At 52.3% G+C, this 23,977-nt stretch overlaps 1 protein-coding gene across 1 annotated transcript in view; it reads left to right on the top strand.

The window, feature by feature from the left end:
* The window catches only part of LOC138510708 (vomeronasal type-2 receptor 26-like), a 419,457-nt gene extending 395,799 nt beyond the window's left edge, over positions 1 to 23,658 (top strand). Inside the window, exon 3 of the mRNA XM_069626474.1 lies at positions 22,766 to 23,658. Within this exon, the coding sequence (XP_069482575.1) occupies positions 22,766 to 23,658 (893 nt within the window). The remainder of the gene's footprint in view (positions 1 to 22,765) is intronic.
* Positions 23,659 to 23,977: the final 319 nt, after the last annotated feature.

Below are 23,977 nucleotides of genomic sequence, written 5' to 3'. Positions count from 1 at the left end.
AAAGGCATATCATACACTGCCTCCCCTGTGGAGTGGTGTGTGCACAATGGTACACGTCAATGTACCATCACTAGTGGTACCTAAGAAGCATGTCGATGTGGCGAAATTTCCGAAAATGGATGAAGGAGACAGGAGAAGAAAGAGATCTGCACCACTCCAGAAGGAGCAAGAAAACAGGACAAACAGCAATGATACTGTCCTAAACAGGAGAAAAAGACAAGGAGAGCCATTAACAGGAAATTATCTGTGGGGAAGGTCGGAAACGGAACTAACATCAATACCGCCAGAACACAGACTATTCAGCAGAGCAGCAATGTTCTTCTCCTCAATAATACATCCGGGACTGCAGGCATACGCAAACGCAAAATGGCTGCAAATAACCAGATGGGAACTAATGATGACCATAAATTCGACAGTAAATGGGTTTAACGCAATTAAAGAGGAGCTGCGAGCTGTAAGGATGGTAGCACTACAGAACAGATATGTATTGGACCTTCTCACAGCAATGGAAGGAGGAGTTTGTGCAAAGATAGGACAATCATGCTGCACGTTCATACCTGCCAACGATGCCGACAATGGTACACTAACAGAAGCAGTTTCACAATTGGCCCAGATGCACTCCAAAATGATGGACGAAAGTAACGGCGTAAACAAGGATAAAAGCTGGTTTTCACTATTATGGTCATGGATGCCATCTTGGCTGTCAGATGGACTGAAAATAATAGTGGGATGTGCTATTTTGGCTGGAGCTGCACTGATAATAATTAGATTTTGGAAAGCCCGGAAGGCGCGCTCAACTGATGAGTTGCTGGAAATGGTGGGAATGCACCCCTTGATGCCAGCGGATGACGGCCAGCACACAGGTGTGATAATACACGAAAGGGAGAAGTTGCGCACCCAAATCATCGCCAATCATCTAGACCCACCATCAGTGAAGATCGAGAACCCAAGGAACCCTAGGAGCTACATAGGAAGATGGGTGTACTGTACTCCTGGAGGAACATGCGAATACATGTATTGGTCATTTGAAGATCACGTAAACCATTATGGACATCTCGGAGGGATAACCAAGATATGGAGAGTAAGAGGAGATAACGAGAAGGATATGTTTGTGGTCGACAAGTCGACCAGAGGGGGGACTGAAGTGGGAGAATGGAAAACCAGACTCCCGTCCTTCACCTCTCGCGCTTGGCCTAGAGGGTCGCGGCCCAGACACCCGCCACGAGAAGAGTTTGCCCATTTACCAGATGACCAAATACCCTGGTACAGAAACATACGGATGTGTCCATCTGCCTGCCCAACAGCCCGCACTGGCCATGCCGACACCTGCGGCACGGACCAACTAGACTGAAATCTACACATCGTTAGAGATGCCATGACGACCTAGATAACGGGAAGCACCGCTGAACTATTATACACGCTGAACATTTCCACACCAATCTACACGAAGAACATACTCAGTGCTCTGACGTAGGCGACAGGCTTATTCACGGACGTGCATCTTTATTATTTTTACATAGGCTTTCAGAATGCAGAAACGCAAGACGCACCATGAGCTCATTTATAACGCTTGCTCACGCTTCTCTTGAAACCCGTTACCATCATGAGAGATATAATGGAAACACGATACTGGCCATGAAACTGTATGCCACTATAACCTAAAGCATCCATGCACTAAATGGATTACTCGTGCACCAGGCCCAAGTAGGCCTCAAGCAAGAGTTCCCGTGGACATTAACAAAGCAAAAGTCAGGTTGCTGAGCCTGCAGAAAGAACCCAGTGGAGCAACCAGCCAAGGTCGTAATGTTGCAAACCCACAGTCAAGAAAAAAATCTTTAAAGGCACGATGTTGCAACCTCGCACTCCACGTACCAATGTTAAAATCATATCTGCAAATTAAACCGGACATACAGTGGAAAAACAATATTAATTGTGCAGAATTATGCCTCAAACACGGTCCCTCCCCACGTGACCAAGCCGAACCTGACGAGATGCCAAAACCCAGGAGAGAAAAGGCGTCTGGGTACCTCGCTACGAGACGCAGGCCGACACACTTGAAAGGCTCAATGGACACCTGCTACAGTGGGAACGGTCAGTCTCCCACCTATGAATAAATCCTCACATTGCCTGCACGTACCCATATTGAAACACTGTTGCAACCACAGGTGCACCGTGTGCTGGGAACAACGGTGGTCCCAGGCTGGGGAGCTCACGGATGCACCAATCAGAACATGAGGTTCTTATCTCAGACGTCAGTAACGTTAGCCAATCCTCAGGGGTCTTCATGTAACAATTCTTATGTATCTAATTGTAGGGACAACCCAGATATACCACCTGACTACATCTTAACCACTAATATCATTCTCTATATGCGTACTATACTAACCCCACCACTCGAGCAACCAATCAAGAGTGGCGATAGGTTCTTTTGGTAACTTTTTGGAATGACGCAAGTAGCGCGTCATAATGTAGTAAAAAGGGCCTGCGAGCCCCACTATTGTGTGTGTGTCAGGACGAACGCGTACGCTCCTTGACCCATCCCTGCCGTTTGCATAATAAACGACAGAAGTTGCCTTGCTCCTTGTGTGTGCCTCATACTCTGTCTCGATCCGAGATATACACGGGAGGAGTTGGGGCCTCCCTGCCCGGAGGTCTGCGGACGGCCCGGCCGACCCCGGCAGAATCCCCCCCGACAATCCGCTGCCTTCAAGAGGTGCCGGGCCTTGTTGAGGGTCCTGGACCTGAAGTCCTCCCAGCGCTTCTTGACATGTTGGAAGTCGCGGACTGCCACCCCCTCCGGGTTGATGGCAGTCACGATGTCCGTCCAGATCCGAGTCCGTCCTTCCTTTTTGGCGCGCAAACTTCCGAAAAGGGCTTCATACTGCCCCAGGACTTGCTCCACCAGGACACCAACTTCGGTGGCAGTGAAGCTGGTGCCCCTCTGCCTCTCTGGCCGGGGGTTGCCAGTGGTGCCAGATGTTGCAGTGCCCGACATGACAACCCCAGAGGCAGGAGTGGGTGGGCAACTCGGTCCTGGGGCTGGGCTGTGGAGCGATTGAATCCCAGTCGGGAGTCTTTGGTTCCAGCAGGGGTGGTCACAGCAACTGCACCCCTGGCTGATGTGCAGGCAGCAAATGGCAGGGCATGTGGGCAGCAGGCAATCAGGCAGCAGCAGATGGCAGGTGGGAGCGTGCTCGGAGCTCTGGGGGGCAGTAATTCGGCCTTCTGGGCAGGAGCGTGGTCTTCCGTGTGCTTACGCGTGGCCAGCTTGATACGGAGTAATTTGGCACGTGAAAATCCAGCACGTCTGCGTGTAATTCGAGGAAAGGGCCTTAGCGCGTAAGCGCATCAGCACACGTACGCAAATTCATTGGCCCAAAGGCCAACAGCGCGTATGCGCGTCTGTGACGTGCGTGCGCGGGCGTTTCTCTGTACACGGGTGCATGTTACACGTCAAATGACTGCACGTCAGAGCGTCAGCTCATGTAATTGGAGGATGGGGCCTTAGCGCGTACACGCAGAAGTGACGCTGGACGTGTGGGCATGTTTAAAAGGTACGTGTAGAATGCCATTTCCTTGTACGTGCTTTTCGTGGAGAGCGAGTGGGTGAAATCTGTACTTCTTGTCGGTTCACACGCGATTTACTTCATGGCGTGCCAAGTTCGTACTCCCTGTTACCTCTGACAGCTTTTTCCCTTCTTGTCTTTTTCCTGGGCCTGTTTCCTCAAACAGCGTTCACTTCTCCTGTTGTCCTGTCTCCTCAGACAGTGTACAATTCTTCTTTTGGCGGGGGTGTTGCCAACGCGCACATGCGCGTATTTTACACACGATTTTTCCTGGCAGACGGTGAGTCGCGCACTTATTTGACATCTGTGCTTGCCCCGTGTGTTGCCTACCCCTTCAGAGGTCAATCTAGGCTGCGTGTGACACGCATACGTTCATTTTTGTGTTTCTGGGTGCCACAGCGTAGTGCAGGTTTTTTTTTCCACGCACGTGGTCTAGGAGGGGTTGCGTGCACATTATCTCCCTTTTTCGGGGTGCCTGTGCGTTGCGTGACCCGTCATCTTCCCCCAGGGGTCACATACAGCCTTGCTAGAGCACTAGGGTACGAATTCCATGTAGTACCCTACCCCTTTGACCCCCAATTGCCCAGGACAATAGTTTACTGCAACTCCCATATGCACAACTACATCAGTGCCATGGTTGGGAGGTGAACACGCGGTAAGGCTGGCAAAGGTGGCCGAGCCACAAGAGGTGGCCGTGGTGGATACGGTAGGGGACGTGGCCAGGACTTGCAGGGTGCCCCTAGCCCCCCATGTGTGGGTGACCAGTCAGGGACACCCATGCCACCCCCCCTTGGTTGAGGGTATTGTGGCTGTCACCATCCCTGCTCAGCCCTTGTTGGACCAGCCCATTGTGGCACCAGACCTGGCACTGGGTGACTCCATGGCTGACTTCCAGGTCAGCAGGTGTAGGCCACGTGTGGCGGTGCATGTTGGTGTTACCAGCCCACGTGGATCAGGGGCAGCTATGTCATCTGCTGCCCCGAGTAGGCAGGGTGGGGAGGCTGCAGGGGCAGCTGCGGCTCCATCCACCCCAGCTCTGAGTGTCCCAGCCAGGACAGTGTCAGTCCTACTCCATCCTGCTGACGTTCCCTCTGACTGCATCACACTTCAGCTAATGCCTGCACCAAGTCCCATGGTGAGTGTTCATTCCCACACTCCTAGTCCACAGTCCACCGGGGCTCCTGCCCCTAGTGCCCAGAGTGGCGTAGGACACTCAGTATCACCACCACCTTCCAAGCAGAAGAGGAAGAGTGCTCGTCCAGTACAGGCTGATGCCCCAGACATGGCTACACAGTACGGCCCACCAAGGAAGCCCAGCTTCAATCAGGTCGAACTTGATGCACTTGTGGAGTATGTGTCCGCACATGACAGCGAAATGGTGATTACTGCAGGATGCAAGACCACACCTGCACAACGTCAGGCACACTGGCAGACCATTGCGGAACTCATAAGTGCCCTTGGATTCGTGAGGCGCACAGCCAATGATTGCTACAAGCGCTGGAATGACCTTAAGCGCAGGGCAAAGAAAAAGCTGGTCTCAAGTCATGCCGCAACTCTAGCGACTGGAGGTGGGTCTCCGGCAGAGGACATGGAACTCACTCCACATGAGTATGTTGCTGGGACCTACGTCACGGAGGAACATATCCAAGGCGTGGGAGACCTGCCAGACTACGAGGCATTGTCCGGTGAGTGCACATGCATGTGTGTGTCATCCATGTGCATGGTGTGTGTGTGAGTGCTTCTGATTGAGTGCCAGGTGAGGGGGTGTGTGCCTGAGTGGTTTGGGTCACCCATGTGCTTCATCCAATACATTCTGCGCACCAGGATTTGGGTGTTGCATTATCCCTTCTGGCAACAGTAGACATTCAGCCCAACCTCACACCAGTTGCCCTTGAATTGTCATCTTGCCACAACATAGTTGCATGTTATTCTGTGTTCATTCAGGCTCATTGTCTGCATTCCACCACTTTTACTAGGCATTTCTCAGTCCTATTGTCACATGTGTGACATGGCTAGGGTACATGCCATCTGTGTGATGGCATGTGTCATGTATGTGTATTGGACATGCCAATCACAGGCCAATGTGTGATGGCACTGCTAGGCAGCATGCAGCAAATTTGTTGGTCTTCCATCTTGGTGTCATCAATGTGTGCCATTTGCCTCCCCTTCATACGCAGTGACAGTGCATGCATGGGAGGGTTATAGTCATGTGGTACATGTGTCAATGAAGTACTGTTTCTGTTGCTTCTCAGCCCTAATTGTGTTCCATGTTGCTAATGCCTGTTCCCATTTCTTTTCTTTCATGTCTTTCCAGGGGATGACGCACTTGATACTGCTGGGGTTGTGGAGATGGTGCAGACCCAGGAGGGGTCTCAGGCCCGACCGGGCACCAGTGAGGGACGTGGTGTGGTGGTGGGTGAGAACCCACACTTGCTGCAGGCCGTCATCTCAAGGGGTGTCTCTGGGTGCACCTCCCCCGAGCTCTATTCAGGTGTCGATTCGGATGATGAGACCTATGTTGCGTCGCAGGTAAGTGTTTCTGGGAGGGATTCTGTACTGTCCAACCCACCTGCACCAAGGGTAGAACCCTCAATGGGGATGTCAGTGTTGGTAGGTCCGCCTTTGGTGGTTACGGATGCAGGGTCACACTCTGCTACATCTGATCCTGTTCCTGGGCCAGCAGATCAGAGGGGGAATGCATTCCTGCAGCCTCAGGCAGTACCGGCACAGCAAGGTGCAGTTCGCCTTGCCCCAGACAGGTGTGGTACCCGCCGACGCGGTGGCCGTACGCCACCTGGCAATACTGCATGGGAGCAATCCATATACGGTATGGCAAGCCAACAGGCAGCATCAACTGAGATGATGGCTCAGGCCATGGATAGGGTGGCCACTTCCATTGTCCCCCAAGAAAGGCTAATTGAACAACTACAGCAGGCAACAGACTCCATTAGCCAGTCACACAGGGAGGACATGTTGGCGTCCAACAGGGACAGGCGGGCGGCACTGGAGACTCTGCGGGAAGCCATTTCCATTGAGTCCCAGGGCCAGAGGGAAGCCCTGAGGGTGGAACTCCGTCAGCTATGGGCAACTCTGGTTGAGCTTGAGGCTTCAGCTAACACGAGGACAGAACAGCAGCTGGAGCGGCTCACACGTACGCTCTCAGCTGAGATGCAGGCAACTAGGGCAGAGGTCCGGGCATCCCGTGAGTTGTTGCACTGGGACCTACGCACAATTATCCTCCAGAACCAGACCTTCCACACCCGCATGCTTGCTGCCATGGAGGACCAGACTAGGGCTTTGCGTGGGCTGTCTCCCATAGTGCCACCACCTCCTGATGCAGCTGCAGAGGGTGAGGAGAGCGACAGCAGCGATTCTCCCACAATAGGGTAGCCGTGCAGGCCATGAGCCCATGGAGGTGTTTTTTTCCGCAAGATCCACACAGGTGGGTTTTGGTGTGCACCCTGTCCTCGGACCTCCTGGGTAGCCTCCCCTCCCCCCACCCCCGGGCACATTAATGGCCATTTTTTATTTCTATTTATTTTTATTTATTTTAATTTTTTGGAGAGTGTGTTGCCTTGTGTGGCTCCCGTGCGCATACGCTGTATTGTGGCTGGGCACATGCAGGCTTGTCCTGAATTTTTTGTGTGACACACACCCCTCCTGCTTCCCGTTTCCATGGGCTTGCAAAGGGTGTGCACAAGTGACATTGACTTACACGGTGACGTTGGACTCCCATTTGATGTGTGGGCAGTCTGTAGTCAATACTGTGTATACATTCCTAGTGCATATTGTTGTTGTATTGTACACTGCATGGCATATTGATATGTGGCTCTGCTTCCATCTCATCCTCCTAATTTGCAGGTCCATTTCTACTTTGGGACTGGAGTCCATGTTGTAAGCAGTGCACCTACACTCTTGCGTGGCGCTAACACTGTATACTTGGAAGTGTTCGAAGTGCTGCCATTATCAGGTAGTGAGGCTACCAATTTTTTAAGTCCGTACTGTCATGTTTATGGTAGGTTGGAGGTTGTGTAGGTGATTGGTATTCTTGGTAAGTATTTGGTAATGTGTTTTGTTGGTCCTGCATTACTGTGAGCATTTCGTGTGTGGCCAGTTTCCATTAGTGACACTGTAGTTGGTGACACTTGGGGCATGTTGTGGGGATTAATTTGTTTGCTCTCACATTGCATGACATGCCATGGTGTGTTGTGTGGCCGTGCCGGGGAGGGGTTGGGTGACATGCCACTGTTCTCATGTTGTATTTTGCAAGTGGGTATTCATTTTTGCTGCATGGAAGTGTGTCTTTTGATGACACTGCATTGGTGGTGTTTGTGTAGGTAAGGATGCACACATTGTGACACTTCCAGATGAACAATCTCAGGCTGCTATGGTTCTGACAGTTGACTGTCCCTTTGTTCATCATAATTGTCAGATTGAGTCATCATTGATTGTCAGATGGTATGTGCCAGGGCTGTGTGCACTCCACAGGGGTGTGCTTTCTAGGTGAAGTAATTAGCCACCAGCTGCGTACGGGCTGCCTCACCCCGTGCCCTTTCCCCTCCCATGCGCAGTGGGCGTGCATGTGGTTGGGGATGTGGGGGCACCACCATGTCCACAGCCAGGCCCCGGCGTGTTGCAACATTGTGCAGGACACAAGCTGCCACTATGATCCTGCACACTACTGGGGGAGCGTATAACAGCTGCCCGCCTGAACGGTCAAGGGAGCGAAAGCGTGACTTGAGCACTCCGAATGTGCGCTCCACTATGCCCCGGGTTGCAATATGGGCTGTGTTGTATCTTACTTCGGGAGGCGTGATGGGGTTCCGAATTGGCGTCATCATGTGTGTGCTCAGAGGGTAGGCACTGTCCCCTGGGGAGGTGGTGATGGGGAGCATTAGTGGGGTATTGGCAATACTCTGTATCTGTCATGCAGGCGTGTGCTGTGGCATTTCTACTCACCAAGCAGCCATGCATCGCCATGCCGCCCAGCTTCCATGTCCTGGTTTAGGGTTGACATCCTGTAAATTAAGCTGTCGTGGGTGGACCCTGGATAGTTGGCATATACTGAGGTGATGATTCCCTTGGCATCACATACTACCTGGATGTTGATGGAATGCCAGTGCTTGCGGTTTCTATAGATGTGCTCAGATGCCCTGGGGGGACGTAGAGCCACATGGGTGCAATCAATGGCACCTAGCACTTTGGGGAATTGTGCCACCCTGTAGAAATCCTGGCTGACAGACTGCCTTTCTGCAGGTGTTCTGGGCAGGTATATGTGCCTGCTGACTGATGAGCGTGCAGTGATGATGGCCAAAACCTGGTGTAGGCACCGTGACTGCGTGGCCTGTGACACCCCCCCCCACTATGGCACTTGTCCGCTGAAATGATCCGGTAGCCAAGAAGTGCAGTACATTGAGGACCTTCTCCAGGGGGCTGAGTGCTTGGGAGCACAGGGTGGGTGATGTGAGGTCATCCTCCCACTCACTGACCAGGCCGAGTATTATGTGTGGTGGAAACCTGTACCTCCCATACACCTGGTCATCAGGCATACCAAATAGGCTGGTTCTGGGTGTGAAGATTCTGGCCCTGACTATCCTTCTCCTCCTCCTGCGGTATCCCACGGCCACTGCTGCTAGGAACGGTATATTCATCCTGGCGTCTGAGCTTGTTTGTTGTTTGCGCACTCTTTTATGCTGCGCGGGATGTGCGCCTGCTTCCTGCTGGCGTACGTGTTTCAGGATTGGTCCTTTTATTTTTTGGCACGTTGTAGGCGACCATGTAAATCTTCCCGCTCACCCCAGGAATACACGTACCCCACTCTCACAGGCCCAGTCGCGTGTGGAACTTCACGCGCACATACCGAAATACACGTACCCTGCAAATTTGCATGTGAAACTTCCCGTGCACCCCGAAATACACGTACCCAGGCAAATCGCACGGCTGGGGGGTGGGTGTGCTGGGAGACATGCATGGGGGCCTGGTGGAGGGTGCCCCACAGTGCTGGGGGTGGGGGTTTAGGGAGACATGAGTTGGACATGAGTGGGGGCCTGGTGGAGGGTGCCCCTGACTGGTGGGGGGTGGGGGTGCAGGGGGACATGAGTGGGGGCCTGGTGGAGGGTGCCCCACAGTGCTGGGGGTGGGGGTGCAGGGAGACATGAGTTGGCCATGAGTGGGGGCCTGGTGGAGGGTGCCCCTGACTGGTGGGGGGGTGGGGGTGCTGGGAGACATGAGTGGGGGCCTGGTGGAGGGTGCCCCTGACTGCTGGGGGGTGGGGGTGGGGGTGCTGGGAGACATGAGTGGGGGCCTGGTGGAGGGTGCCCCTGGATGCAGGGGGGTGGGGGTGCAGGGGGACATGAGTGGGGGCCTGGTGGAGGGTGCCCCACAGTGCTGGGGGGTGGGGGTGCAGGGAGACATGAGTTGGACATGAGTGGGGGCCTGGTGGAGGGTGCCACACAGTGCTGGGGGGTGGGGATGCTGGGAGACATGAGTGGGGGCCTGTTGGAGGGTGCCCCTGGATGCAGGGGGGTGGGGGTGCAGGGGGACATGAGTGGGGGCCTGGTGGAGGGTGCCCCACAGTGCTGGGGGGTGGGGGTTCAGGGAGACATGAGTTGGACATGAGTGGGGGCCTGGTGGAGGGTGCCCCTGACTGGTGGGGGGTGGGGGTGCTGGGAGACATGAGTGGGGGCCTGGTGGAAGGTGCCCCTGACTGGTGGGGGGTGGGGGTGCAGGGGGACAGGAGTGGAGGCCTGTGGAGGGTGCCCCACAGTGCTGGGGGGTGGGGGTGCAGGGAGACATGAGTTGGACATGAGTGGGGGCCTGTGGAGGGTGCCCCACAGTGCTGGGGGGTGGGGGTGCAGGGAGACATGAGTTGGACATGAGTGGGGGCCTGGTGGAGGGTGCCCCACAATGCTGGGGGTGGGGGTGCAGGGAGACATGAGTGGGGGCCTGGTGAAGGGTGCCCCTGACTGGTGGGGGGTGGGGGTGCTGGGAGACATGAGTGGGGGCCTGGTGGAGGGTGCCCCACAGTGCTGGGGGGTGGGGGTGCAGGGAGACATGAGTGGGGGCCTGGTGGAGGGTGCCCCTGGATGCAGGGGTGTGAGGGTGCAGGGGTACATGAGTGGGGGCCTGGTGGAGGGTGCCCCACAGTGCTGGGGGGTGGGGGTGCAGGAAGACATGAGTTGGACATGAGTGGGGGCCTGGTGGAAGGTGCCCCTGACTGGTGGGGGGTGGGGGTGCAGGGGGACATGAGTGGGGGCCTGGTGGAGGGTGCCCCACAGTGCTGGGGGGTGGGGGTGCAGGGAGACATGAGTTGGACATGAGTGGGGGCCTGGTGGAGGGTGCCCCACAGTGCTGGGGGTGGGGGTGCAGGGAGACATGAGTGGGGGCCTGGTGAAGGGTGCCCCTGACTGGTGGGGGGTGGGGGTGCTGGGAGACATGAGTGGGGGCCTGGTGGATGGTGCTCCTGACTTTTGGGGGTTGGGGGTGCTGGGAGACATGAGTGGGGGCCTGGTGGAGGGTGCCCCTGGATGCAGGGGGGTGGGGGTTCAGGGGGACAGGAGTGGGGGCCTGGTGGAGGGTGCCCCACAGTGCTGGGGGGTGGGGGTGCAGGGAGACATAAGTTGGACATGAGTGGGGGCCTGGTGGAGGGTGCCCCACAGTGCTGGGGGGTGGGGGTGCAGGGAGACATGAGTGGGGGCATGGTGGAGGGTGCCCCACAGTGCTGGGGGGTGGGGGTGCAGGGAGACATGAGTGGGGGCCTGGTGGAGGGTGCCCCCGGATGCAGGGGGGTGGGGGTGCTGGGAGACATGAGTGGGGGCCTGGTGGAGGGTGCCCCTGGATGCAGGGGGGTGGGGGTGCAGGGGGACAGGAGTGGGGGACTGGTGGAGGGTGCCTTACAGTGCTGGGGGTACTGGGAGACATGAGTTGGACATGAGTGGGGGTCTGGTATAGGGTGCCCCACAGTGCTGGGGAGTGGGGGTGCAGGGAGACATGAGTGGGGGCCTGGTGGAGGGTGCCCCTGGATGCAGGGGGTGGGGGTGCAGGGAGACATTAGTGGGGGCCTGGTGGAGGGCGCCCCACAGTGCTGGGGGGTGGGGGGGCAGGGAGACATGAGTGGGGGCCTGGTGGAGGGTGCCCCTGGTTGCAGGGGGGTGGGGGTGCAGGAGGACATGAGTGGGGGCCTGGTGGAGGGTGCCCCACAGTGCTGGGGGATGGGGGTGCAGGGAGACATGAGTGGGGGCCTGGTGGAGGGTGCCCCTGGATGCAGGGGGGTGGGGGTGCAGGGGGACATGAGTGGGGGCCTGGTGGAGGGTACCAACAGTGCTGGTGGGTGGGGGTGCAGGGACACATGTGTTGGACATGAGTGGGGGCCTGGTGGAGGGTGCCCCTGACTGGTGGGGGGGTGGGGGTGCTGGGAGACATGAGTGGGGGCCTGGTGGAGGGTGCCCCTGGATGCAGGGGGGTGGGGGTGCAGGGGGACATGAGTGGGGGCCTGGTGGAGGGTACCCACAGTGCTGGGGGGTGGGGGTGCAGGGAGACATGAGTTGGACATGAGTGGGGGCCTGGTGGAGGGTGCCCCTGACTGGTGGGGGGTGGGGGTGCTGGGAGACATGAGTGGGGGCCTGGTGGAGGGTGCCCCACAGTGCTGGGGGGTGGGGGAGAAGGGAGACATGAGTGGGGGCCTGGTGGAGGGTGCCCCTGGATGCAGTGGGGTGGGGGTGCAGGGGGACATGAGTGGGGGCCTGGTGGAGGGTGCCCCACAGTGCTGGGGGGTGGGGGTGCAGGGAGACATGAGTTGGACATGAGTGGGGGCCTGGTGGAGGGTGCCCCTGACTGGTAGGGTGTGGGGGTGCTGAGAGACATGAGTGGGGGCCTGGTGGAGTGTACCCCACAGTGCAGGGGGGTTGGGGTGCAGGGAGACATGAGTGGGGGCCTGGTGGAGGGTGCCCCTGGATGCAGTGGGGGATGGGGGTGCTGGGAGACATGAGTGGGGGCCTGGTGGAGGGTGCCCCACAGTGCTGGGGGGTGGGGGGCAGGGACACATGAGTGGGGGCCTGGTGGAGGGTGCCCCTGACTGTTGGGGGGTGCGGGTGCTGGGACACATGAGTGGGGGCCTGGTGGAGGGTGCCCCTGACTGTTGGGGGTGGGGGTGCTGGGTGACATGAATGGGGGCCTGGTGGAGGGTGCCCCTGGATGCAGGGGGGTGGGGGTGCAGGGGGACAGGAGTGGGGGCCTGGTGGAGGGTGCCCCTGGATGCAGGGGGATGGGGGTGCAGGGGGACATGAGTGGGGGCCTGGTGGAAGGTGCCCCACAGTGCTGGGGGGTGGGGGTGCAGGGAGACATGAGTTGGACATGAGTGGGGGCCTGGTGGAGGGTACCCCTGACTGGTGGGGGGTGGGGGTCCTGGGAGACATGAGTGGGGGCCTGGTGGAGGGTGCCCCTGGATGCAGGGGGGTGGGGGTGCAGGGGGACATGAGTGGGGGCCTGGTGGGGGGTGCTCCTGGATGCAGGGGGGTGGGGGTGCAGGGTGACATGAGTGGGGGCCTGGTGGAGGGTGCCCCTGACTGGTGGGGGTTGGGGGTGCTGGGAGACATGAGTGGGGGCCTGGTGGAGGGTGCCCCACAGTGCTGGGGGGTGGGGGTGCAGGGAGACATGAGTGGGGGCCTGGTGGAGGGTGCCCCTGGATTCAGGGGGGGTGGGGGTGCAGGGGGACATGAGTGGGGGCCTGGTGGAAGGTGCCCCTGACTGGTGGGGGGTGGGGGTGCTGGAAGACATGAGTGGGGGCCTGGTGGAGGGTGCCCCTGGATGCAGGGGAGTGGGGTGCAGGGGGACATGAGTGGAGGCCTGGTGGAGGGTGCCCCACAGTGCTGGCGGGTGGGGGTGCAGGGAGACATGAGTGGGGGCCTGGTGGAGGGTGCCCCACAGTGCTGGGGGGGTGGGGGTGCAGGGAGACATGAGTGGGAGCCTGGTGGAGGGTGCCCCTGACTGGTGGTGGGGTGGGGGTGCTGGGCGACATGAGTGGGGGCCTGGTGGAGGGTGCCCCACAGTGCTGAGCTGTGCTGAGGGCTGGGGGTGCAGGGAGACATGAGTGGGGGTCCGGTGGAGGGCGCCCCACAGTGCCTGGGGGTGGGGGCGCAGGGAGACATGAGTTGGACATGGGTGGGGGCCTGGTGGAGGGTGCCCCTGACTGGTGGGGGTTCGGGGTGCAGGGGGACAGGAGTGGGGGCCTGGTGGAGTGTGCCCTACAGTGCTGGGGGGTGGGGGTGCTGGGAGACATGAGTTGGCCATGAGTGGGGGCCTGGTGGAGGGTGCCCCACAGTGCTGGGGGGTGGGGGTGCAGGGAGACATGAGTGGGGGCCTGGTGGAGGGTGCCCCTGGATGCAGGGGGGTGAGGGTGCAGGGGGACATGAGTGGGGGCCTGGTAGAGGGTGACCCACAGTGCTGGGGGGTCGGGGTGCAGGGAGACATGGGTTGGACATGAGTGGGGGCCTGGTGGAGGGTACCCCTGACTGGTGGGGGGTGGGGGTGCTGGGAGACATGAGTGGGGGCCTGGTGGAGGGTGCCCCTGGATGCAGGGGGGTGGAGGTGCAGGGTGACATGAGTGGGGGCCTGGTGGAGGGTGCCCCTGACTGGTGGGGGGTGGGGGTGCTGGGAGACATGAGTGGGGGCCTGGTGGAGGGTGCCCCTGGATGCAGGGGGGTGGGGGTGCAGGGTGACATGAGTGGGGGCCTGGTGGAGGGTGCCCCTGACTGGTGGGGGGTGGGGGTGCTGGGAGACATGAGTGTGGGCCTGGTGGAGGGTGCCCCACAGTGCTGGGGGGTGGGGGTACAGGGAGACATGAGTGTGGGCCTGGTGGAGGGTGCCCCTGGATGCAGGGGGGTGGGGGTGCAGGGGGACATGAGTGGGGGCCTGGTGGAGGGTGCCCCTGACTGGTGGGGGGTGGGGGTGCTGGAAGACATGAGTGGGGGCCTGGTGGAGGGTGCCCCTGGATGCAGGGGAGTGGGGTGCAGGGGGACATGAGTGGGGGCCTGGTGGAGGGTGCCCCACACTGCTGGGGTGTGGGGGTGCAGGGAGACATGAGTGGAGGCCTGGTGGAGGGTGCCCCACAGTGCTGGGGGTTGGGGTGCAGGGAGACAAGAGTGGGGGCCTGGTGGAGGGTGCCCCTGGATGCAGGGGGGTGGGGGTGCAGGGAGACATGAGTGGGGGCCTGGTGGAGGGTGCCCCACAGTGCTGAGCAGTGCTGAGGGCTGGGGGTGCAGGGAGACATGAGTGGGGGTCTGGTGGAGGGTGCCCCACAGTGCTGGGGGGTGGGGGTGCAGGGAGACATGAGTTGGACATGAGTGGGGGCCTGGTGGAGGGTGCCCCTGACTGGTGGGGGGTGGGGGTGCTGGGAGACATGAGTGGGGGCCTGGTGGAGGGTGCCTCTGGATGCAGGGGGGTGGGGATGCAGGGAGACAGGAGTGGGCGCCTGGTGGAGTGTGCCCCTGGATGCAGGGGTGTAGGGGTGCTGGGAGACATGCGTTGGTGGGCAGTAGTGCAAGGTGACATGTGGGTTGGCTGGGGGGCATGGCCATGGTGGATGGGCTGCCTGCGGGACATGTGCAGGGGTCTAGGGTAATCCCCTGTTGTGTGGTCCGCCTACTGGGGCCATGGAGGGTGTAGAGGGAACAGCTGGGAGGACCCACACGGCCAATTCACGTGTGGGACTCCCCGGCACCCCCGAAATACACGTAGGCTGCTGGATTCGCGTGTGGAATTTGCCGCGCACCCGGAGTGCACGTATCCTGCTGAAATTGCATGTGGAACTTCACGCGCACACACCGAAATACACGTACCCTGCAAATTTGCGTGTGAAACTTCCCACGCACCCCGGAATAGACGTGTCCAGGCCAATCGCGTGTGGAACTTCCGCGAACCCCGTAATACACGCACATGCTATTTTTCACACAGCGGGTGTCCGTGTTTGTCGGTACCCCTTTGCACCTCATTTGTCCTAGAGGGCCACTGTATGGATCATTCATCATAGCTGTATATGGGTGCTTTTTGTTAGCGCACATTTTGGCGCACATTTATTTCAGGCGCAGGGACGCTAACCCCTGCTTTCTTGGGGTGTACTTGTTTGGCCCTGTGCGCGTCTTTGACCGTGCGCTGGTTTGCCCTATTGGATTCCATGAATACGAGTTGTAGGCGAGCGTGTGGGCGTTCCGCGCACTTGCCTCCTGTACTTCCCTGTGATGCCCATATTTCCACGCGTTGTTCCCCATTCCGATTGTTACGCCCCGTGTTACGCCTACTTTTGTAATGTGTGCCGCGCTATGTGCGAATTTGCAGCGGCAGTGGCTCACGCCGTTGGATGATCTGCGCGCAGGCGTGCGCCGCGCACTTTTTCAGCGCACATCCAATGTTTTTCTCGCGCACGGACTTCCATGAATCGATGTGCGCTGGTTTCCCTGCGATTTTCGCAGTTGCACTGCGATTTTCACACTTTTATTGCGAATCGCACGTTTTGGCACCTCTGCGCGGGAATTTTCGGCGCACATTAATTCCATGAATCGGCCAGTTAATTTGTTCCTTTTCTATTTTGATTTAGAATACTAACGTATTTTGGGTCGGAGGTCCCGGGACCGTAGGATGCGGGAGACGATGGAGTCCTGGAGTCCACTGGATGAAGATCAAATGATGCCTGCCTCTGGGTGGAGGTCAAGACAAAGTAACCGGAATGCCAAAAAGAGATGACTCCTATGGAAAAAGGGTCCAAGAGTGCCAGGATGAAATAGTACCCAAATGAACCAAATGATGTGACATCGCTGGTCGGGACATATCAGAGGCAGACAAGTGTCCTGGAGTATAGAGTTCCACATATTTATTATTTTAATTAATTATTTTAATCTGTTATATTAATTCTTTATTTTAACTATTTGTTTTATTTTATTGTTTTGTGATTGACTTCAAGTATAAAAGTAAGACACTGGACTATGGACACTTCCATTGGGAAGATATATGTAAAATATTTTATAAGAATTGATGGACTCAGAGATGAATTTTGATATTATGATGATTGAACAGTGATTTTTCAAGTTTCATTTTTTACATATGAATATTCATTTTGTTGGATACGCATACATTTTAAAAGAAGAACGAGAGCAAGTTGGGTTTCTTCCAATTGTAGCTTGGACCATGGCCAAATTCTCAGAAAAAGGAGGGGATATGTAGTATAATTTAGCGTGTTTTGGAGTGCAGCACCACTGCATGATATCACATTATTACTGTGCTGTGGTACAGCAATCCATGTGTTGCCAGGGTAACATATGGACATGTATATGAAGACAGGCTATCTATTTTAAAAGCACTATATGAAGACAGGCTATCTATTTTTAAAAGCACACCATTTTTTTCTCATTATTTTTTCTCAATACCTATTTAAAAGCACACTATTTTTTTTCTTCACTTGAAATGCCTCACTTACAGGAGACACATTAGATACTTGATTAATTAACTTAACTAACAAATACTAACACGATTCTAACTACTTAACATTATAATGTGCTCTCCATGTGCAAAATGAAGCAGGCTGAGATTCATTTTTAAACGGGCAATTTTTCTTTGCCCTGTTCACTGTCTTTGCAGGAAGCAAAATTTGAATGCCAGGAAATCAGTTAGAAACAGTTGCTTTCTGTAAAAGTGAGCAATTGTTGAGGAAGGATGAGACAATAATCTACGTAGATTTAGGGGCGGTAACAGAGGTCTTTTGGAGTGTCTCTGTCAGAATTACAAGGAGAAGACATTTTGCGGGGTTGCAGTGAGGTCGCCTTTGTTCTGCTGCTGTGAGGAGCTGGACCACTGACCTTCAGAGACTAGGGTTTTCTAGTCACTTGGCACCGACTTGAGAACTGCAGATTGCAGATTGAACTGCATGTTCTTGCTGGGTGCTTTAAAGAAAGAAAAAAAAAGAGAGCCCTGGGTCACTGCTCAAAGATGACAAGCCAGGAGATTTTGCGTGCTGAAAAGCTACAAATAGCTGGTAAATATACAAATGGAGTGAGATTGCTGTGACTGCCGGACGAATGATCTACTGTTAGACAGGCAGTGCAGCGATAGGGAATTCTCCTGTGTCAACTGCCACGTTATAATGTTGCAAGGCACATGATATAATCTCTCTTTTGCTTGTTGAAAATGTAAAATGAAATTCATGGTATTATTGCATTTGTTTCTCTTATGTTTATTTCAGAAAGGATTGTCTCACCAGAATGGTAATGTATCATTTTGAAATAAAATTGTGATAACACGCAGTCTGCCTGAGAGTATTCTTGCTTCTGTTCCTCATTTGGTGCCTATAAAAAAAAAGAAAATACTCTGTAGGGGAGGGAATGATGTTTAACGTGACAAGTTTCTTACACACATGAAGCAATGTCATGAGCCATTATAAATAGTTGTGCGCGTGATTCCACTCAGGGTATGTGTGTGTGGCTTCTGAGTGGAATATAATGCAATAGTCTGCTGAGCGTATATGAATCAGCAGAGAGAGGCCTATGGAAACATAGTCTCACTAATGTAAATAAATTAGTGATAATACCACATGTTATTGTGAATACCCTATGGAAACATAGTTTCACTAATGTACATAAATTAGTGATAATACCACATGTTATTGTGAATACTCCATGGAAACATAGTCTCACTAATGTAAAGAAATTAGTGATAACAGCCATAGGTGGCACTTCATATGAAAATGTGGTGTTTCTGAATAATGTAGAAGTCTGAGGCCTCTAGAGATCACAAGAACAGTATAAACAAAAGAAAGGGGTTTTGTATGGTGGGGCCACAAATAAAACAAAGAAATTGTGCTCACCAAAATACCACCAACAAAATGTATTCCACTATAAAGTCAAACCCAATCTGAATGCAAGGAATAGTCACTGTCAAATTACCATTGTTTTTGGCGTTAAGAAAATACTGCCAAGCCCCACGTTTATACAACATACCCTACAGAAGCCAAGAGGTTGTGTGGATTGTGCATCCTAACCCATGAACCTCTTAGACCCTCTGCTTGCATCTTCGCCCATCTCCAACCCGCACACTCTGACTGTATGTTTCACTTATTATTAGGAGTCCTCAACTCAATGCTGTGGATCAGACACACTCCTACAGCTGTTTACAATCAGTGTTTCTCCTATGTGATTGGTGCAGTGTTGGGGAGCAGGACAGGAAGTCTCAAGCACCTCAGCAATTTATGGTGAGATGATTATATAAGGAGATGGTGTGAGGGAACTAAGAGAATCGAGTGGGCCACCCATAGAAACGGGATTGTAGTGGAAATATAGTGAATGTTTGATACTAACAGTATGTGTTGAACGAGACTCCATTTTACAAGTTAGACACCATCTTGAAATCGAGGACTAGTGTTAGAGCTATGGCAGTAAGCTTAATCCAGTCCCGAGGGTTAGAAGGGTGTGCATGCATTTTCTGCTCACAGCCCTGCAGAAGGTTAATTGATTTGAAATACACAGTTCTCCGTTATCTCTTACCATTAGTACATGTAACCCACAAGGAATTTGCCCTTCAAGTCCAAGAGAGTGCAGGAGTTGATCTTTGAAGAGTTATCCCATGAGAAAGGGTGTAGAGGCTTTAAGCCTTCACCAGTACTGACCTTTAAGTTATAGCAACCGGGGACTCCCAAGCCTAGGACACATCCATTTGAGTGTACTGACCAGCCCAAGACCCCTGACCATAAAACTGTACAATGATACTTGGGTCCTGCTAAACAATGCTATTGCTTCTAAACAATTGCAGGTACAGGTCAACGGAGTCACAGAACTACAATGGAGAGATCACTTTTCGCAGATGTATGCTTCTCCTAGAAATCAGATTGAGACTGACAATTATCCTAAGCACAGTTATGGTGAATTACAAATTACTAAGGAAGACATATTGCTCTTCATAAATAAATCCAGTAGCTCGCAGGCACCAGGCCCTGATGGGTTTAGTAATTGGGTCTTTAAGCAGCATCCATAAAAATGGACTCAGATCCTCTTTAATCTGTTCAAAAAAATAATTGAATGTAACACTGTGTCACTGAGTCATGGAGTTGCTCGATCGTCATACCAATATTCACGAAGGGAGATTGGTCGTGCCCTGACAACTACAGGCTGATCTCCCTGCTCGACGCCCCGGGCAAGTTATTCTCTCGATTTATTATGAGAGAATTTAACGCATGGTCAATAACGCATCTTAAACGTGACCCGTTTCAAACAGGTTTTATAGCAGACATGGGCACATCCATTAACTTGCTTACTCTTAAGGCTCTGGTGACCCATTATCTCCCATTGAATCAGTCACTTTTCATTATTTTTGTTGACCTCAAAGTAGTGTTTGATTCTGTTTCCAGGGAACTTCTGTTACAAAAACTGATTGAGGCTCAATGTCCGGCACACCTGGTACAGTTAATAAAAGATCTACATACCGGCACCAAAATGCAGGTTAGACTGGATTTACCGGGCTCTCTGACCGCAGTTGTCGAGACACGAAGAGGGATGAGGCAAGGTTGTATACTAGCCTCTGCCCTCTTCAATTTCTTCATCTCTGATATTGGAGATGCCTTTGTGAACATCTTGTCTGATTCTCCCAAGTTGGCTGGAAAAATCATCGCGGCCATTCTCTATGCGGACAACCTTTTTTTAATTTCCAAGTCACCAGAAGGCCTAAAGAGGTTACTGAACTCATTGTCTAGTTATGTAAGGGAGAACTGTATGTCCATAAATCTGACAAAAACTAAAGTGATGATCTGTCATAAGAACAGAAGCCAGGGTAGTTAGAAATGTCAGTGGGTGCTTCAGGGCGAAGTCCTAGAACAGGTACAACATAATGTGTATCTAGGTGTAACCATAACAAGTAAAGCACATGACAAAGCCCATTAACAGTGTTTGGAGCTGAAACTAATTCGATCTATGTCGCAAGCGACCATAATTAATGGTACTTATGGCAAATTCTCGGTCCTGTCTACCTTGACCTTTTTTCTACAGAAAACTACCCCCATCATTTTATATGGTGCAGAAACAAAAAACCATGTCACTGAAATAAAGTGGAATAGTTTGGAATTTTGATTTGGGAAACGAGTTCTCAAACTACCGGGATGTGTTCCAGGTGTTATAATTAGACATGAATTGGGCATTAGTTCACTGTTTGCGTGTTACATCTGGCAAGTAATTTCTCTTGTCAGGACGTGTCTGCTGGCAATTGATTCTCATTTGCTGATAGGCATGTTATCAAGACATATGTTTAGATCTAATGATTTGTTTGCCAGAAGATGGCGATTAACAGCAACACGAGCTTTAACAGATGCTAACATATCTTTGGACACCTTATTAAGCAATCCAGTTAAAGCAAAAGCTTTACTTTTTCAATTAGATTGGATTCGGACCAGAGATAAATGTATGAAATATCATCATTTTTACAGTCATCCTTTTACTCAGAAAAAATACTGTCAACCAGAAAAATATCCGAATTGTTCCCCGTCAGTTCATCATAGAGCAGATTTTATGCGCATGCGATTTAATATATGGCCAACCAATCAGATTTTGCATAGACGCAAACTTACGGCAAACTCGACGCCCTATTGCCGATTTTGTAACCTTACAGGTGAAATAGAAACTTTAAAACATATAGTAACAGCATGTAAAAATGTAAGTAACCAACGTAAACAGTTTTTTAAAAAACCTCTAATGATGTATAGAGAGTTGTCACCTGAACATATGTGGGAATTGATATTCCCAGGTAATTTGGTGTCTTTGCGAATTGCTCTAATACATTTTTTGCGAGCTTTAAAACTTGTTCAAGTTAATATGAATGAAATAAGTAACAATCTCTACGGTGATGAATCAAGTAATGTTGCTAATTAAGGGATATGGCTGTCGACAAAGGATATTATGAACAAGACTATTTTTATTGTTTTGATCAATTTTTTCTGTGGATCAATTTTAGTTATAATGTACTATGTTCAAAATTGTCTGAATGAAATGGGTTTTTAGTACTTGTCTTGCTCTATTTTACATTTTCCTTGTACTGGATTTGTTCTTCATTTAAATTCATTTCATTTTTATTTTTTAATCTTGATTCATCTGTATGAAAGTGTGTAACATTGTAATTTTTGATATTTGTTTCTTTTTCTTATATAATGCTATTACGAAATTGTAAAAGTTGATTAATTCAGCTATATACAATAAATTAAAAAAAACTAAAATACAAATACTGACAGTATCTATGGTTTAAACATTTTAATTGCACAGCTAGTTGTAAAACTTTAGATGTATATATACAAGAGAAATTCTATTTGTAATGCGTTTTAAACTTCATTGTGCAGGATGTATTTATTGTCGATGTGAGTTTTTGAACTTCGATGGATTTTTTATCTGGAAAACAGCTCTTGTGTTATTTGTTTATGTCCAAGGAATGGTTCAGTGAGAGTGAACATTCTATTGATTATGTGCCTGTTGTTATCCGAAATGAAGTCTAATTTCGTCATATGGATGTCAATATAGTTTGAATTTTGAAAAACAATTGTGTGAAGGCTGTGGAATTAATTGATGACAATCTCGAGATAAGTGTCAATGATCCTAGCCAGTGGTTTTATTGTTAGTGCAATTTGAGAGTATGAACTTAATGACCAATTTAATAGATTTATTTGATCCTAGAGGATCTTCTGGCTCACCTTCTCTCCGCCCAGAAAACCCATCCAGCTTGAACAAGACTAGAAAGCCTTCCTTATCTGTACTGTAGTGAGGAGGATGGCCAGCTGGGCGGCTGAATAACTCTAGAGCTTGGTAGCGTTTGAAAGAGCCTTGCAGAAAGTCTCCAAGCTGTGCTCTATTGCATACTATTACACGCGTGATGCCATGTAACATGCATGCTATCTCTATGAATCTCTATGCACATGTTTTGATGCTATTCTATCTATCTATCTATCTATCTATCTATCTATCTATCTATCTATCTATCTATCTATCTATCTATCTATCTATCTTTATTTGCATAAAGCGCTGTTTCCCCACAGGCCTCAGAGTGCTCATTCTTGTGTCGAAACACAAAAGTGAATTGGTTTCATGTATTTAACTATTCAATTCTTAGGGATTCATGCTCATCTTACAGTACTTCTCCAATCTCTCATGTCTGTGCATTGTTAACTATTGTCAATGTGTTTCTTGCAGACATGGAAAACTGCTTGAAATGTCCTGAGGACCAATGGCCCAATGACAGGAAGGACGGCTGCCTCTACAAATACGTGGTCTTCCTCTCATACAGCGATGGTCTTGGTGTGAGTTTGGCCTCCATGGCTGTTATCTTCTGCATAACCACAGCAGCAGTGCTGGGGATATTTCTCCGACACCGGGACACACCGATAGTGAAGGCCAATAACCGGGATCTCAGCTACATGCTGCTCGTCTCGCTGATGTTGGCCTTTCTCTGCTCCCTCTTGTTCATTGGACGCCCGGCTACATTGACCTGTCTGATCCAGCAGGCTGCCTTTGGGATTATTTTCACTGTCTCTGTGTCTTGTGTGTTAGCAAAGACCATCACTGTCATCATCGCCTTCAATGCCACACGACCTGGGAGTCGACTGAGCAAGTGGCTCGGGTCCAGAGTGTCTGGCTCCATTGTCATCATCTGCACTCTGGGGGAAGTAGTCATATGTCTCTCTTGGCTGCTCACCACTCCACCTCACCCTCACACAGACTTTCATTCTGAGAATGGGAAGATGATCCTGCAGTGTGACCCGGGATCTATCACTGCCTTCTATGCTGTGATTGGTTACATAGGTCTGTTGGCCTTTGCCAGCTTCATGGTGGCTTTCCTAGCCAGAAACCTGCCCAATAGATTCAATGAGGCCAAGCTCATCACATTCAGCATGCTGGTCTTCTGCAGCGTCTGGGTCTCCTTCATCCCAGCCTACCTTAGCACTAAGGGCAGGTTCATGGTGGCTGTGGAGGTCTTTGCAATCTTGGCTTCCAGTGCTGGACTGCTGGGCTGTATATTCATGCCTAAATGTCACATAATTCTACTCAGTCGAAATATGAACAGAAGAACACTTTGTGAAAAGTAATTTGTAGACCTATAAGGTACAAGGTTAACCACAAGAAAAACACATACGGATGTAGGATGTGATATTTCATCCATTTCAGGAGTAAGGAATGCATTTAATACACATTAATCCATACAAATGATGCACTGTGGGCAATTGGTACACAATGAGAGTTAGGAATTATAAAAATGTGCAGCAAATCATCGCAGCTCATGAAAGCGCCCGGATCTTCAGCGGCCCAAAGGATGCGTTAACTCATGCCACATATGAAAGAATTGCTGGGACAGCTGCTACCAACTCACCAATAGTTATTTCTGGATGATCATTTATCAGAATTAAA

This window comes from Ambystoma mexicanum, chromosome 6p, assembly GCF_040938575.1.
Source record: "Ambystoma mexicanum isolate Mex_15411 chromosome 6p, UKY_AmexF1_1, whole genome shotgun sequence".
NCBI lineage: Eukaryota > Metazoa > Chordata > Amphibia > Caudata > Ambystomatidae > Ambystoma > Ambystoma mexicanum.
The sequence above is the reverse complement of the archived record's forward strand: the minus strand, read 5'-3'. Positions and strand labels throughout refer to the sequence as shown.